Here is a 12004-nt window from a genome sequence, read left to right as displayed (position 1 = left end):
TTCTAAATATTCATGAATCCTTGTTCATGGTAGACCTTGGGGCAACTTCCGAAAACAAAGTCGCCCCTACGCATTCCATTTTGGGAATTCTAAGGGGTGAAATTAGTGATGATGAGGGTAAAACCGTCCGTCATCCTCTGTCACTCACCGTTCTTGGCCGAATCATTGAAGTAGTTGTAGTTGTAGGTGAGCATCATTTTGGTGTTCTTGTAGACGTTGGAGGTGGTGTTGAGGGTGAAGTCCAGCTCCAGGATCCAGTCCTTCCTGAAGATCAGGATGAAAGTGGAACTGGTGTTGCTGGCTCCGCAAGTTGAGTTGGAGGGATTCGCGGTCTTGGGGAGGACCACGGTGACAGTTTTGTTCTGTGAACAAAGATGGAAAGGAAATGAGGCAGGTTAAAAAACTAGTATCAACACTGCAAGTACCTTACACTGGATCATCATTATCATCCTTTTCATCATTATAGCCATACCTTGGCTTGTTGCACACACCATTCTACAGTCAGGTATTTAGCATTTCTTTTGTGTTAAATCACATTTTTCTAACCTTGCTTTTCTCTTTAAAAAAAAATCAAATACTGTGCATATAATATCTTTTGCTTTGTGACTTTTTCTATCACATATTTTCAATTGATTCAGAAAAAGTAAAATCGGTATTTATGCATATCTTAGTTCCTTAACTGACAACGTTGAAGACAGTGGTTAATGATTTTAATCTAAAAGTCAGAGCTGTAAGGCCCCTATGAAGGAGATATGACAGCTCAGTCGGTATAGCAGGTGTTTAGGATTCCAGTCACCCTGGTTCAATTTCCACTTGGTGCGGTAGCGCCCTTTGGTAAAGGCATATTCTCATTACCTTAAAGGAAAATGAAACTTTTGGAACAAGATAGCTTGTGTGAAAACAGAAAAATCAAAGAAACAGATCAACGAAAGTTTGAGAAAAATTGAATAAATAATAAAAAAAAGTTATGAGCAATTGAAGTTTAGATCATTATTGTATTGTAGATCCTCACATTGGCAATGCGACAGAGATGTGTGACATCACATGTGAACTACTTTCTTATTGCTTTTGCATATATTTCACTTAAAATGCCTTTTATCTCATCTATCAATAGATCATTAATTCCTTCTATAGGAGGGCTTGTAATACAGATTTTCAAAGAATATATTGTGGATAAAGTGTTTGTATCACCATAAGAAAAGCAAAAAGAGACATTTTGGGTTTTTTTTATAGTCCATCAAAGGGAAAGTTGTTCACATGTGACATCACACATATCTGTCCCATTGCCAATAGGAAGATCTCCATAGCAATAGTGATCGCAACATTCAAATGCTCATAACTTTCTCATTATTTGTCAGATTTTTCTCAAACTTTTGTAGATTTGTTTCTTTGATTTTCTTTTTCCACACAAGCCGACTTGTTCCAAGGGTTTCATTCCCCTTGAAAGTCACTCAATGGTTTACGAAACACTACTCTCACCTGGTCTTTAGTAGTCGTATTATAAGTGATGTTGAATTCGAGGGACATGGTGACCATCATGCAGATCTTGTTATCATAGGTGATGTTCCAGTTGTCTGCCGGTGGGAAGGGGGTGGTCATGGGCGCCATGCTGGAGGTGGGGGCTGGCGAGGTAGAGGGCGTATCTTGAGGGCACTGGGATACTATGATCATAAAACAAGGAAGAAACATAGGGGGAGAGATTGATCAATTTTTAATATAATTTTAAAGCGAAAGTAGTCTGAGTGTATAAATATATATACAGGTAAATTTGCATATAAAGTCAACCCTTTATAGTAAAATATTTTCCCAGGTCAAAGCAATCAATTATTTATTTAAACCAGATTATGGAAAATTTGCGTTTCCTCTACATTGTCAAATTTCTCCTCAAGTCAAACAGAAATCTGTGGTCCCCAAAGATTTGACTTGGGCAGAATTACCTGTTGGCTCAGCTCAACACCTGCCTCCTTACAGTTTTGGTGATATAACTAAAGCTTGATTTGCCACTAACGCAAAAAGACAAGAAATTCACAACCATTCTCTATCCCAACCAAGCTTTTTCTTCTAATCAGCTCTCTTACCATTTCCAAATTTGTTGTCTACGATATCAGCTGTCTGAACTTTGACCCTTGAGAAGGTGACATTGGCATCCATGTTGACCTTGAACATCTGGAGGGCATTGCAGAGGTAAGAATTGCCATTGTTGACCATGAATGTGGCACTGGGAAGGGTAGCAGAGTACATCACCAGCTGACCTGATGAGGGGGAATAGCACAGATATATTCACTGGTTAGTGGGGCAACGGTAAAAAATATGGCATGGTCACATGACAGATTCTTGGTCAATATCTATCTCAATCCCATAGAAGCAAAATTAAACGATTACAGTAAGTATCAACAAGGTGTTTACGCTCAATAAGATATCACACTTGTTATTATTATAATCAATATTATCATCATTATTAATCAACAAAGCACTATCACATTTTGTCTCATTCACTCGTGAAAATGCATGTCAACTTTTTTCATAGTCCCCTCATTAGATAAATCTTGATGAAAAAAACTATTCATGGAAGACTTGAAAGTTAACTGTAACACTGATTCGGGTGACTTTTGGCCTACTGTAGTTACCATGTGCGATCCTACAGTGCCATATCAATAAGGTTTCCCAATTGCATCAACAGTTTTGCACCGCTACGCAGAACGCTTTCAAGAACAAAGAAAATGTATTGTCAAAACTCCTCATGACAATGGGTTACCTAGAATTCTTTGTTGAACACTGGTGAATCAAAACGGAAGTTTAGTTTGATGGGTGTGTGTTTGATAAAGCTGTTCGTAAGTTAACAGCGACTTTAATAACAACTGGTGATCCTTTCTTGTGGTAAATGATATTGACTATTGAATGTTCATTGTTGATTATTTTGAGCATAATAAAGGTTCAACAGTCATTCTTAACTCACGAACAGGTTTATGAAATGCCCCCAGGACTCTGGACAAACAACATATTTGCAATTTTTCATCTGCTCCAAAACTTAAAACGAACTGCTGATCTGCTTCACCAATTTTCGACAAAGACCTCCCATCTGTTCATTGCCATTCGATGGATATTTTGAATACATTCACTAGCCATTTACTGCGCTCTAGAATTCGTTCTGCCTGGCGGTGCGAAAACTTGCTAATATTTCACGTTAACAACAATGATAACACAATTATAGCATTTCTGACATTTTTTATAGTGCAATGATAATATTAATAATAATATTTTACATAAAATAATCTTACACTTTTTGGGAAGCAAGGGTACAATCCTAAATTTAATAAATAATTAAACAAAATGACAAAATTCTTAATTTGGTACCCCCAGGTACCAAATAATGCTTCATCTATTTGTATAGCATTAGAACACATGAAAAACCTTTGCATCCCACAGAACGATTCTGAAATATATAGCATATTGACCACTTCATATTCATACCGGCCTTGGTGCTGTTAGGGAACAAAGGATTGGTGTGGTTGAGCGCAAGGCTTATGTTGGTGAGGGCGGAGTCGTTGGCGGACATGGTGAAATACTGCTCAAACTTGTTGCCCAGTTCTGGTTCGTCAAAGATGAGGGTTAGCTTGGGCATAGTCTCGTTGCTGCCGCAAGCGCTGTTTGCAACGTCAACCGTTGCTTCCTGGGGCACACTGAATGTGATTGTAGACTGGATAAGCAGACAAACAGAGAGAAGTTATAATTTGCAGATATTCATGTATTACATACAGTTGCATGCTGAATCGTTAATTCAACCCACATAGTATACTAGTTATTCATTTTTATGGAAAGAAACACACATATGCATGCAAGATTAACAAAATTGTATACCATATCTAATTCAAGAGAAGGCAAGAGCCTTGGATTTTATAATCAGCATTGGGAATTGGGTTCATTTAATACCTTGAACAGATATGGCTGATCAAGCAAATTAATATCATTTTCCTACCTTTCTGTGATAACAGAAGCATAATGTGAAATACTTCTACGGTTCTGGCTTGTTCATTCAGGTTTTTGATTGAGGACATAATTTGCCTATATTTGATATACGATCCAGAGTATTTCAGCCGATGTTTAAAATTTTGGACCATGTTTCAGGAATTCAAGTGAAAATTTTCTCCATTAAAGTTGTATGTGGATTGACCAAAAGATTCAATATCTAATTTCAATTTCTGTCAAAATGAACTGTATCAATTTACTCATTAAGAATTGTGTAACAAATGAAATGTTCCCACTTCATCTTCATGTATCAAATCTTTTGAAAATAAATTCCAGTTCTGGTAACGATCTCAAAATGACTTTACACAGAATCTAATATAATGACCACCCAAGTGTCTGTTTGTATGAATAACAAATATGTGCCAAAGGATTCTGGAAGAAATTGTGTAATTGCTGAGAAATAAGCAAAATAAGCACGGATTCGGTCACTTCCATTGGGCCTTTATTCCAGCAATAATAATACACTGTCCCACGTGTGCCTATCTGTGTTGGCGATCTTCAGTGTGATCGTATTTCAGCTTGGATTTTATGATTTCACAAAGTATTATGTAACTGTACCAGATCTAGATCCACGATGATACAGTCATACTTTAACCTTGGTTTTACAGACTTTCTCATGAAATTAGTGTTTTACTGCAACTACTATCATTTACACGTAGCTTTAAAGACGAATTCATGATCATCGTGGTCAATAAATTACATCTGAAACTCACTTGGACAGTTTTGTTCTCCGCATTTATCATTTCATACATGATTGAAAATTTGGCTTCCATCTGTTCCAAAATGCAAGCGGACTTGTTGCTGTTGTCCAGCCTCCAAGTTGTCTGTGTGGGCATCGGCGTCGTGGTCGGTGCAGGCGTCGTGGTCGGTGCAGGGGTTGTGGTCATCACCTTGGTAGTGGTCTGTGCCTTAGTAGTAGTAGGTGCCGCTGTGGTGGTTGGTACCTTTGTAGTTGTTGGCACAGCTGTAGTAGTTTTTGCCGCTGTGGTGGTAGGCCCTGCTGTGGTGGTAGACCCCGCTGTGGTGGTAGGCCCCGCTGTGGTGGTAGACCCCGCTGTGGTGGTAGGCCCCGCTGTGGTTGTAGACCCCGCTGTGGTTGTTGGCGCAGCTGTGGTGTTAGTGGCATTGGTAGTAGTTCCCATTGCCAAAATTGCTCCTACAGACAGAAGAGAAATATACACGATGTTTAATACTAAAATATGGTAGTGGTAAAACCAACAATCATCTAACCCAAACCATAGCTCCTCTGGTGATACATGTACATATATCTGTATGTACCACAGGTGATATGAATCAGTCGATAAGTCCAAGGAACTGCTGGACAAGCATCCTTTGGCACGATCTGCCACTCTGCACCTCGCTGTTAAAGGCAAGAAATACCAAGAAAGAAATTCCTTGCGCATTGATGCAATATCCTCATATAATAATCAATCAAAAAACAGCACGTAAACTAATAAAGGTCACAATTAAAATGCTACTGAGATTCCCCCCCCCTTCCAAAAACTGAAATAAATGAATGAATAAATAAATAATAATAATAATGTAGTTCTTAAACATAATTACATGTAAAATAAAAAAAACATCAATCATTCAATTTAAAATAAAATGGCTGAGGGAATGTGATTTTTTGAATCTCAAGATCAATATCTACATGTAGGTGGGCCAAGCTAATTTGGCTAGTTAATCTTGAGACTCGCCAAACTAGGCTATAAATGCAGAACCACATACTGTATAACTGTATCACAGCAAGCCTGGACTTTGATATGTCCTTTAATCAATTGGTCCTGTGATCCATTTGTCAAACAGATCTAATGAAGTCCATGCTAATCGATACAAGATCCTGGGAAAAATTGTAAGATTTCATCCTCCAAAATTGGTCTAACTTTGTAACTTTTTATCTTGAGTATGTACCTCCCACAATACATTTGAAGATGTAGTTGTACAGTACTGCAGTACAAGAGAAATGTACAATATTGCACAATATCTCAACAATAATTGGTGCATAGTTGCATGAATGTACAGTATTTGTACAGAACCTGTGACAATGGATTCAAATAAAAAGCTTGCATTTACGTATAAAAGTCAGCATTCTCTTTAGTCAAGTTCTTCTTCAGATCGTGCAAATCTTGTTATTTCTTCTCTCCATCTCTTTAAATGCTTTTCATACAAGTATCTCTTCTATTCTGCTTTTATAGAGTCAAACAGATTTCTGTGGGCCATGGAGATTTGACTTTATAGCCAGACTCATCTAGAGCTACATGTACTGTACATGTCTAACCTATCCCGACTGTATTTTGTATGATTACCACTTGTAATTTGTGTATTCTTTTTACTTTTCTACTTTGTCACAATACATGTATGTAGTATCAGAAGAGCCACAATCACAGGAAAAAGAACAATGGGTCATTAATTTAATATAATGTCAGTATCAGCATATACATGTACTGTATATGCAATTCCATTTTCAAAAACTGAGTAAGATTTCCCGCTATCAACTGAACTGCATTTTACTGCACAGCATATCAACATAAGGACAAGTTGCAAACTTATTTCCAACACACAAACCTAAAAGCTATTATAATTATTTTCCCCCCTGTACACAACATATATCTATCAGCATCACTGAAGCAGAAAAGTTCATATCCCAAGACTTCAACAAACAAAGAAGATTTACATGTACCTCTTCTCCACCACCCCCCCCCCCCCCTTCCCACAATCAAAACTGAATTCAATACTACCCCTTCCCTACAAACATATTGACATAAATCTTCAAGAAATTTAAATTTAGTACCCCCCACATTAAACAAATCAATTTGAAATACACGTACATTCTATTTTGATTGTAATCCTTTGTTTAGATGTGAAATCAATAACATAAACTTGAAACCTGTACAAGATTCAATATCCTCCCCCCCAAAAAAAAATAATAATAATAATAAAAAAAAAAAATAAATAAAAAATGAAAAAAAATGAAAATGATCTGTAACCCACACACAATCACACTCCCTTCCCCTCCCCAACTATCGAAGCTGGAACTGCATGTACATGTACACATAAATGTACGTCTAGGCCTATACATTTATCTCGGGTCTCATTTGTGAACATACATTACAAGAACAGAAACTGAAAGATATCACTGTTTACATGTGAAACCAAAGGTCACTCTTAGCCTGGTTTCCGAGCATCATTTTTAAATTACACCAGCTTGGTCACATGGTACCACAAGCCTCATATCTCAAAGATTTGTATTTGCATTTGTCTTTTATACTGTAGAATACTCCCCTTTTAGCCTTGTTTATGAAGTACATGTAGGCCTATATGCTATTTGGAAGAAAGACCCTTTTAATCTTGTTTATAAAGTCCATGTATGCCTATATCGCTATGTGCAAGAGAGAAAATACTTTTTAAGCGTTATACAAATACATGTACTAGCGTATGAAATTCCTCTTTTGTAAAGATTAAGGTTTGAAACTGAATAGTTGTGTTTGTGATGAGGGGTATGTACAATTGTACATGTACTAACTTTTGTAGGATGCACACCAAAAAACAGGGTTTTTTGTAATCATAGTGCTACCTTTCACTTAACTAATCTGCATCATTGGATATGTGTAAGCTTAAAGCTTAAGTCCACCCCAGAAAAGTGTTGATTTGAATAAATAGAGAAAAATCAAAAGAGCATAACGCTGAATATCTCATCAAAATTGGATGTAACATAAGAAAGTTATGGCATTTTAAAGTTTCGCTTATTTTTAACAAAACAGTGGTATGCACAACTCAGTGACATGCAAATGAGTCAGTCGATGATGTCCATCACTCACTATTTCTTTTGTTTTGTATTGCTTGAATTGTACAATATTTCATTTTTTACAACTTGACTAACGATATAATATCAAAGAATTCCAATTCTACATGTTCAGGGAGGAATTAATCGTTGTTTCACATGACAATGAGGAAAACACTTTTTACAATGATAAAAAAAATTGTTTCCACTTTTTTTGATACATTGATCGATAAAATTGAGAGGGCAGGAGTATAAATTTCAACGAATTTTGACAATCAGTCTCAATACAAATTCAATTTTTCATTAATAAATCAGTTAAAAGTGATCATGAGTCTACGGTCACTGCAGTTATGTCAGATGGAATTTTGGAATAATAGCCACCAAAACATTGTCAAACCTTTACCATATAAAGCTTTCATCAAGCTCAAAAATAGACTGAAATGCTTTTTTATTTTTAATAAACATGAAAAGAGACTAATATGCCATTTGAAGTATTACATGTACAGTACTTGTACAGCTACAGCTCTGAATGAAATTTAATTCCTATCATATCTCAAGTTTCTCCAAAAGGAAAGATGGAAATTAAAGTTAATTGATTAATCTGTTCACGTAACAGAAGAAAAGACAAGGGGTAAATGACGGGGAGGTGGAGATTCTAAATGAGTGATTGGTTAGGAACACCAATCACCTATACGCAGTACTGTACATGTACATGTTGGTCTTCGACAAATATTATCAATATTAAAGGTCAAGTCCACCCCACAAAAATGTTGATTTGAATAAATAGAGAAAAATCAAACTAGCAAATGCTGAAAATTTCATCAAAATCGGATGTAAAATAAGAAAGTTATGACATTTTAAAGTTTTCCTTACTTTAACAAAACAGTGATATGCACAACTAAAATGAGACAGTCGATGATGTCCCTCACTCACTATTTCCTTTGTTTTTTTATTGTTTGAATTAAATTGTGGAGCGTTGTGGCCCAGTGGATTAGTCTCCAGCCTTTGAAACATAGGGTCGTGGGTTTGAATCCCAGCCATGGCATAATTTCCTTCAGCAAGAAACTGATCCACAATGTGCTGCACTCAACCCAGGTGAGGTAAATGGGTACCGGTAGGAAGTGATTCCTTTAGAAGCTGTGTGCACTCTGAACGCCTAGCTTAGCCGGGTAATATAGGAGCACCTTGAGCACCTAACAAGGTGGATATGTGTGCAATACAAATACCCTATATCATTATCATTATTAACAATATTTCATTTTTTACAGATTTGATAATAAGGACCAACTTGACTGAATCATATAATATTTATAAACAATGCACATTCCACATGTTCAGGGATGAATTAATCTTTGTTTAACTTGACAATGAGGAGAAAAATAGGATATTCTTTATTTTACATAATGAAATACAAAAGAAAAAGTGAGTGGATGACGTCATCAGTTTCCTCATTTGCATACCCACCAGGATGTGCATATAACTATAAGCAAAACTTTAAAATGCCATAACTTTCTTATTTTATATTCAATTTTGATGAAATTTTCATTGTTGTGCTTGTTGGATTTTTCTCTTTTTATTCAAATCAATTTTTTTGTTGGGGTGGACTTATCCTTTAACTAAATTTATTATCATTCCATAATAATTTGTTCCTGTTATCTGCAACAAAAACCGTTAGAAGTGCTTGGTTATTTCATCATGTACAGAGTAAAGTTAACCTTTTTATGCATTACGTGTACACACTTTCTAGTACAAGGAAATGATAATTGGCAACTATAACCAGGAATACTTGTACAGTACAACATGAATGAGAGGGATGCCTATTATCAAAATGAAACTCAAGAGAGTATGAGAGAAAGTGGTATCATTTCCTTTCTTTTTATTCCCTTTCTTCTGCATTTTTGTAGCACTTGGACATCTTTCAACATACATCGTACATGGAACGGACATAAGCCCATTTGCTAGGCGTACATGTAGGTACCTATTCATGGTGATGTGGTGAGGATATTTGCAATGGTGCAAGAGCACAAAACGATTGAGCCAAGTGCCCAAATACGAATGTCACAAACTTCATTATGTGCCTATGAAAGGGGTGAATTTATTAATACTTAGAAAGTATCTTAAAAATTGCAATAGATCGTACAGAAAATATTTTCACCCTAGGAAATAATAATTAGACCATTTTGTATGGGAGCTTTCGATAGTAGGGAGACGGTCTGGTTCCCAAATTTCCCTTGAATTGTAAACAGTACATCATGATCATTTATAACGAGAAGAGATGGATCATCTAAGATCTCAAAATACAGTGGGTGCACTAGGCAAATTTTGAATAATTGAGGAATGCGGAAGATAATTTTCAGAGGAGTGCACGTTCCTTGCATCCGGCCTGGATGGGCCACAGCGTAAGCATATCAAAATCATTGCTACATGTATTTCATTGAAAAAAAACCAATGATAAACTGTCCTTGTACATGTACATGTACCCTACCCTTTTGTGATCAAGTCAGGCAAAAATGATGAGCAAGGATATTTTGTTGATATAAAGAAAAAATAAATTATGAAATTGCACCAAAAAAAAGCATGAATGGGATAGAACGAAAGAGAAAGTAGAGTAGGAAGGAAATGAGGCAAAGGATAAAAATAACATAAGAGAATTGCGTTGAAGAGCATTGCGTTTTAGAGCACTTGCATCAATGAAGCATCCAGTGTTGAGATCACATGACTATGATGCAAACCACCTGACACACAATAATGATCATGACCTACATGCACCAGGAAGCAAGGTAAACACCATGTGACCAGAAAGAATTTCCACACAATGTTGAAATCACTGAACGTGACATGTGTTATATTTTATAATTTAATTTTCCCCCATTTTCAAATTTGTTGACACTGTAGGCCTAGGTATGCATTGTACATTTATATTGTAACTGTAACACGATGTACATTTATTTACATGTAGTATGGTAGAGATTGGTTTGAGAAACATAATAATGCTGTTTGTCCGGCGAGGGGGGAGGGGACGGGAACTGTCAATGGAAAATGGACACTCTCATTACACTGTATAGATATTAGGCCCGTTTCGGGTACACGTGTACACGTGTACACGCACGGTCAAGTCAGTGCACGTGTACTAAATTCCATCACCGTGTACACGGTAGCATCTGCATAAACAAGCTCACAGCCTCACATATCTTAGTTCTCAGACACTGCACATGTTTTAATTACTAATATGTCAACATATTTCAATTAATCCAGAGTGAGTTCACTTCCAAAATCGCCAATTTAATCCACATTCTTTCTGGAGACTCACGTTTTTGTACCACGAAATGGGTTTGCTCCGGTCTCAAAAGCTCGAAAGCGTTGCTCAATCACACTCAGAGTCAATTTGAGAATCACCAATTGCGATAGCGATCATCGCTACAACTTACGTGTTATACGCTCGCACACAAGCCTACAAACAAACGCTCTTCAAATTGGCAACATAATAATGAAAATTAATCGATAACTTCAGTTACACTTATTCTGCAGCGATCTGTGCATGCATGTACGGTACAGTATACAAAATGCGCATCTAACGAGCGTCGGCGCTAGCTAGGGCCCTGCACTGATTTTCTTTTGCATTCTTTATTAATTTAATGCGCTGCTAAGCCGAGTAAACTTTTAATTTGCACCAATTTTTGTGGATTGATACTTCAAACTTCTCAGGTAAGCTTTAAAACCGTGACTTAGGCTATATAGACCCCTTTTTATGACATATTGATGCGGGTCAGTGTCGACATGAAAACAGAACTCGCTCTCACAGTGTTTACAACGTGTACACATGTACACGACCGAAAAACACGCCGTGTACACGTGCATCAAAAATGGACTTTCAAAACGGCCCTAATAGATATACATAGACCTAAAAGTCTGTTCTCACTACATTCCTAAACTAGTTTCGTGGAAACTAGTTTAATACATAGTGAGAACTTGAAGCGGTCTAGGAAGCGATCTTCCAAACCAGTTTGGAAATCTACCTCGCTATGTAGTTTTCAAGAGCGCTTCGCGCTTCTCCACACGACAGGGGTAGAATGCCTAAGCTGCGTTTTTTAAATTTCACGCGAAACGTGCCACCCCACTGAGAGAATTTCCATAGCAACAAGATCGCTTTACGTGAGGTGATTTTGAAAACCACTTTCATATGATCAAGTGGGAACG

General features: G+C 36.8%; 1 protein-coding gene across 1 annotated transcript in view; it reads right to left on the bottom strand.

The window, feature by feature from the left end:
- The window catches only part of LOC121429984 (lysosome-associated membrane glycoprotein 1-like), a 29383-nt gene that overhangs the window by 7198 nt on the left and 10181 nt on the right, over window positions 1–12004 (bottom strand). Inside the window, exons 2-6 of the mRNA XM_041627254.1 lie at window positions 4740–5182; window positions 3472–3697; window positions 2079–2252; window positions 1480–1661; window positions 149–362 (exon numbers count right to left, since the gene is read on the bottom strand). Of these exons, the coding sequence (XP_041483188.1) occupies window positions 149–362; window positions 1480–1661; window positions 2079–2252; window positions 3472–3697; window positions 4740–5182 (1239 nt within the window). The remainder of the gene's footprint in view (window positions 1–148; window positions 363–1479; window positions 1662–2078; window positions 2253–3471; window positions 3698–4739; window positions 5183–12004) is intronic.

This window comes from Lytechinus variegatus, chromosome 16 (genome assembly GCF_018143015.1).
Source record: "Lytechinus variegatus isolate NC3 chromosome 16, Lvar_3.0, whole genome shotgun sequence".
Taxonomy (NCBI): Eukaryota; Metazoa; Echinodermata; class Echinoidea; order Temnopleuroida; family Toxopneustidae; genus Lytechinus; species Lytechinus variegatus.
The sequence above is the reverse complement of the archived record's forward strand: the minus strand, read 5'-3'. Positions and strand labels throughout refer to the sequence as shown.